At 35.6% G+C, this 6,261-nt stretch overlaps 1 protein-coding gene across 1 annotated transcript in view; it reads right to left on the bottom strand.

Moving 5' to 3' along the window:
- Positions 1-2,560: 2,560 nt before the first annotated feature.
- The window catches only part of katnb1 (katanin p80 (WD repeat containing) subunit B 1), an 11,931-nt gene continuing 8,230 nt past the window's right edge, over positions 2,561-6,261 (bottom strand). The window contains exons 15-18 of the mRNA XM_087172701.1: positions 6,124-6,200; positions 5,798-5,872; positions 5,198-5,314; positions 2,561-4,134 (exon numbers count right to left, since the gene is read on the bottom strand). Coding sequence (XP_087028827.1) covers positions 3,993-4,134; positions 5,198-5,314; positions 5,798-5,872; positions 6,124-6,200 — 411 coding nt within the window. The 3' untranslated portion in view covers positions 2,561-3,992. The remainder of the gene's footprint in view (positions 4,135-5,197; positions 5,315-5,797; positions 5,873-6,123; positions 6,201-6,261) is intronic.

Below are 6,261 nucleotides of genomic sequence, written 5' to 3'. Positions count from 1 at the left end.
CTTACTATACTATGACTTTTTATGCCTTACTATACTATGTCGTTTTTATGACTTTTTATGCCTGACTACACTTTTTCGTTTTTATGACTTTGTATGCCTTACTATACTATGACGTTTCGTGTCTTACTATATTATGACTTTTTTGTGACTTTTTATGCCTTAATATACTATCTCGATTTTATGACTTTTTACGCCTTGCTGTACTATGACTTTTCATGCCTTACTATACTATGTCATTTTTATGACTTTTTATGCTTGACTACACTATTTAGTTTTTATGACTTTTTATGCCTTGCTATACTATGACTTTTCGTGTCTTACTATATTATGACTTTTTTGTGACTTTTTATACCTTAATATAATATGTCGTTTTTATGACTTTTTATGCCTTACTTTACTATGACTTTTTATGCCTTACTATATTATGACTTTTTTGTGACTTTTTATGCTTTATTATACTGTGACTTTTTATGCCTTACTATATTATGACTTTTTTGTGACTTTTTATGCCTTAGTATACTATGTCGTTTTTATGACTTTTTATGCCTTATTATCCTATGACTTTTCATGCTTTACTATACTATGTCGTTTTTATGACTTTTTATGCCTTACTATACTATGTTGTTTTTATGACTTTTTATGCCTTACTATACTATGACTTTTTATGTCTTGCTATACTTTGACTTCTTTATAACCTTTTGTTCCTAACTATACTATGACTTTTTATGACTTCCTATATTATGACTTTTTATGACTTACTATACTATTACTTCTTTATAACCTTTTGTTCCTAACTATTCTATGAATTTTTATGACTTCCTATATTATGACTTTTTATGGCTTACTATACTATTACTTTTTATGCCTTACTATAATCTTACTTTTTATGACTTACTATACAATAAACTTTTTATGACTTACTATACTATTACTTCTTTATAACTTTTTGTTCCTAACTATACTATGACTTTTTATTCCTAACTATACTATGACTTTAATTCTTTTTGTTCCTAACTATACTATTAGTTTTTATGCATCACTATGCTATGACCTTTTATGACTTTTTGTCCCTAAATGTACTATGAATTTTTATGACATACTATACTATTACTTCTTTACAACTTCTTGTTCCTAACTATACTATGACTTTTTATGCCTTACTATACTATGACTTTTATATAACTTTTTTTGACTTATTATACTATGACTTTTCATGCCTTACTATACTATGACGTTTTTATGACTTTTTATGCCTTACTATACTATGTCGTTTTTTTGACTTTTTGTTCCTAACTATTCTATTACTTTTTATGTCACACTATACTATGACTTCTTTATTACTTTTTGTTCCTAACTATACTATGACTTTTTATTCCTTACCATAGTGTGACTTTTTAATGCTTACTATAGTATGACTTTTTATGACTTACTATACTATGACTTTTTATGTCATACTATACCATTGCTTTTTATGCCTTACTGTACTATGACTTCTTATGCCTGAATATACTATGACTTCGTATGTCATACTATCCTATGACTTCTTATGCCTTACTATAGTATGACTTTTTATGTCATACTATACCATTGCTTTTTATGCCTTACTGTACTATGACTTCTTATGCCTTACTATAGTATGACTTTTTATGTCTTACTATTCTATGACATTTTAATTACTACACTATCACCTTTTCATGACCTTTTATTCCTAACTATAGAATGACTTTTCAATACTTATTATGCCTTACTATACTAAGAAGTGTTTTTTGACCTTTCATGCCTTAGTTTAATATTACTAATTATGCCTTATGGTATGACTTTTTTACTATGCTGATTTTTTTATGAATTTTATTCCTATAGTATGAATTTGTATAACTTACTATACCATGACTCTTTATGAGCATATGCCATACCATACTATGTTTTTTTTACTTTTTAAGCCTTACTTTACTATGACTATTCACGAGTTATTATACCCTATTATACATTGACGTTATTATGACTTTTTATGCCCTATTATAGTATGACGTTTTGTACCTTACAATACTTTGACTATGACTTATCATGCTCTACTATATTACGACTTTTTTATGATATTTCATGTCTTAGTATGAATTGACTCTTTAAGCCTTAATATACTCACACTTTTTATGGGTTTTTATGCCTTTTCATTCCCAACAATACCGACTTTTTATGACATTTTATGCCTTACTATACTATGATATTTTTTGCAGTAATATAGAATGAGATTTATTTGACATTATTTGACTTACTATACTATGACATTTTTAAGGGTTTTTTTTTTTTTTTTTTTTTTTTTTTTTTTAAATAGGAGAACAATCATAATCAAAATGAAAAAAATGAAATAGAATAAAATAAAAACAGTCAAAACAAGCAGGCTGTAAAATCAGAAAAAGTTTTTTTTAAGAACTTAATTTCCGATGTGTCACATTTTATAAACTTGTGTCTTATAATTAAAGTCATCTGCAAGGGGACCAGGAAGTGAAGCTGCAGTGTAAACATAGTTTGTGTTGGACGTAGAAGAATAATTAAACAGCTGGACAGTTCAGTTAATCTTTATTTAAATAACCAATATGAACAGTACATTTAAAATAGTGGTTCTAAGTAGAAAAAGAGTGAAAACACTGGATCATCTCAGAGACTTCTTCAGTGTCTGTGAAGGACTAAACGTGTCGATCATCTGAACTATTTGTATGTGTTGTGTCCTCAGGTGTCTGATCACCTGACCTCAGGTGTTCATTATGAACGATTATTAAAGTCAATCAAAGGAATCAACAACAACCTGAGCTCCTCCTCAGGTACACAGGCACAAAACAAGGCCATCGCCTCTCAACACGTCTGATTGTAAAGCTCTGCTCTGATTGGTCCTCTGTCTCTCTGCAGTTGTTTGAGCTCAGTCAACCTTAAAGAAGTAGTTCCATGTTTCAGGAAATACACTCATCTGCTTCTTGTAGAGTTAAATGAGAAGATTGATCCCACTCTCACGTCTAGATGCTAAATATGAAGCTAAATCTGATTAGCTTGGCTCAGCATAAAGACTGGAAACAGCTAGTTTTGTTACCTTTGGACAGAGCCAGTCAAACTGTTTCGTACGGTGGCCCTGAAAGCTCAACGCACTGCAACTTAAAAAAACACATGCAAAGACACAAACACACTGCAAATACAGAAAACATCTTCATCGACTTGACAACACATGAGCTGCAAATACAGCACACCAGGAAGTGTTTCCAGGGGACACTTAAAAGTGATGAACCTGGCTTGTTGTTCAATGCCCCACTGTGACCTTTGACGTTAAAAGCATTGATTTTGTAGCGTTTGTGTCTCTGTATGTGTTTTCTTAAGTTGCAACGTGTTGAGCTCTCAGGGCCACCGTACCACTCTCATGTCTGGACGCTGAATACAAAGCTGCAGTCGATTAGCTTAGCTTAGCATAGAGACTGGAAACAGCTAGTTTAGTTACCTTTGGACAGAGCTAGGCTAGTGGTTTCCAGTCTTTGTACTAAACTAAGCTAACCACCTGACTCCAGCTTCAGATTGAACACAGACATGAGAGTGGTAACGATCGGCTCCTTTGACTTGAGCAGAGCCTGTTTAAGTCTGTGAGGGAGGGAAAACATTTTCTACAGCTGAACCTCAGACGCTGTCGTCTCCGTTTCACTGAGATAATTCACTCAAGTCTGTTTGTCTCTGTCTTTGTCTCTGAGCCGTGCAGCTGTTGAACTTTAAAGAAGTGTCTTCAACAGCAGAGATGAAGCTGCTCGCTGTTTTATTTCAGTCTGTGTCAGTGAGCATGTTGATTGACAGCTGATGTCCCTCCTCTGATTCTGAGGAAGACAAAGATTTTCCTGCAAGTGTCGATCTGAGGAAGGCGGCCATCTTTAAATAACACTTTCATTAACACTCTGTGTGACTGAGGCGTCTGCAGGTGTATGTGCGTGTGTAGTGTCTGCGTCAGATCAGCTGATCCGTCCTCAGAGCGAGTCGTCGAGCGGAGCCATGAGCAGCTGCAGCTCTTTGAAGGCGCTGCCGTGGCGACCGACCTGCGCCGCCTTGTTCTTCACGATGTTGCTGAGGTTCTTCAGCTGCTTACAGCACGCTCTGCACTTCTGGTGTCTGCAGTGACAAACGTCATCATCAGGGTCAGTATGAAGGAAAAGTTACAGCTCTTCATACGTTTGTTTAGTTTCTGTTAAATCAACTGAAACTCAGTGTTTCAGTCATCATCACGTAAAAAATGTAAACGTGTTAAAACAAGTTTGAACCGGTTCAGTTTATCTCTCCATGTGGAAACTATTGATCCTCTGAGGGTAAATTCATGTTTCATTGGTCTTTACATGAGCTTCATATTGAACTGTTAGATCTGTACCACTGCTCATTGGGGTCTGAATCTTATTCTAACATTTAAATCTATTACTATATTAAGTCATCCTGCTGTTTCTTATTGATTCATTTCATCATTTTAGACTTTATCTTTGTCACACTCCCCTCCCCAATGTTGAATAACCTTCAACTGTTTTTTAATCATTCATTTTTATTGTTGGTTGTCAGTTTAATCTCGTCTTGTAGAGCACTTTGTAACTGTGTTTTGAAAGGTGCCGTATACATAAAGCTTATTATTATTTTCATTATTATCATTATTGCTAACAGATCTGTTTATATCTGTGAATCCACAGTCCTCGATCTGTTCTGTTCAGTCTGAGGTGAATCAGGTGGTGAACTCTTCCTGTTACGGTCACAGTCTGAACACAGTGACTGTGGGAGATCTGTCTCAGACGCTGAAGCCTCATTAACTTTAAATAAACAGAACGACGTCCATCACCTCCTTTAGAAACATGTTATAAACATGTGAGAGATGTGAATGTCAAGTGTGAACAGGAGGACGATCAGTGTTCACATGCACCTGACTGTTTAACTGTTAATGTCCCTCTCACTCTGACACGTCTCCATGGTTCTACACACAAACCACTGAAACATGTGACCAGGTTCAGATGAGTTCAGTTTGAAATAAAACAACGTCTAAAACTCTGTAGATGTTTCTTTGCCTCTGATTTAAACATCATTAAAGTCTCTTCACATTCACTCGTTTAAAACTAGTTAGTGATGTTTTATTTTACACACTATCTTCTGGAGCAGCTCATCACAAAACCAAGTGTTCAGTAAAGTAAGTGTGTCTCACCGCTCCTCTCGTGTGATGTCGACTCCGACACACGGCGACGCCTTTAACGTGTCTGAGATCAACATCCAGAAATGTTTCATGATGAGCTTCAGAGACGTACAGCCGGTCTGCATGTAGCTGAGACACACACACACGCACACGCACACACATTAAAAGAAGAGTAAATCATTACAATCTAATCTAAAAACCATCAGTGTCTCTCTGAGATCAGAGTACAGGGGCGCCCCCCTCTGGTCTCCACTGGTCACTGCACTAACAGGATCAGGATCCAGATTCTTTACATTGATCTTTCTTTACCTTTAGCCAGTAAGACATTAATCAATTAACTGATTGTTAGAAAAACACATTTCCAGGTTCCAGTTTTCGCAGCTTTTCTTTGTCATGTGACTAAACTGAATATTTTATATAGATTGAGTCAGACCAACTAACAAACTGAACATGTCACCTGAGTGCTGGGAAATTAAAACCAGCATTTTTCTGATATATTAAAGAAAAAACTGCAAGTAATAATAATAATACTAATAATCAATAATCAGATCAACTGTCACAGCATCAGACCTTAAAACAAGAGAAAAGCCTCAGGTGAGATCAGTCACTCACCTCTCATATTTACTCTGCAGCAGTTTGTCGATCTGAGGAAGGATCGATGTACAAAGGTCCAGTTTCCATAGCGACCTGAAACAACAGCGACGTCAGTTATTATTGTTCTAGTTCCTGTTTAAACTTTATTTAAAACATGACATGAACGTATTCATCCAGATGTTTTACAGCTCAGGGACAGTTTCAGATTTATCTGATGACACATGAAATTTTCTTCAGGTCAGGTGACGAGAAGTCCCTCATACGTCTTCATCACTTTAATTACACGATGATGAACTGAACTGTGTGTGTGTGTGTGTGTGTGTGTGTGTGTGAGAGAGACTCACGGCTGCAGGTTGATGATGTTGAGGATGTCCACTACAATGGACAGGTCGTTCATGGAGACAGCCGTGTCCAGAGCGCTCTGCAGAGAGACACCAGACAGGAAGTGGACAGGAAGTCCATGAGAGGTGGTTGAAAGCTTC

Source organism: Seriola lalandi, unplaced genomic scaffold (assembly GCF_002814215.2).
Source record: "Seriola lalandi dorsalis isolate HSWRI2012SDOR001 ecotype SW California unplaced genomic scaffold, Sedor1 jcf7180002053623, whole genome shotgun sequence".
Lineage (NCBI taxonomy): Eukaryota > Metazoa > Chordata > Actinopteri > Carangiformes > Carangidae > Seriola > Seriola lalandi.
The sequence above is the reverse complement of the archived record's forward strand: the minus strand, read 5'-3'. Positions and strand labels throughout refer to the sequence as shown.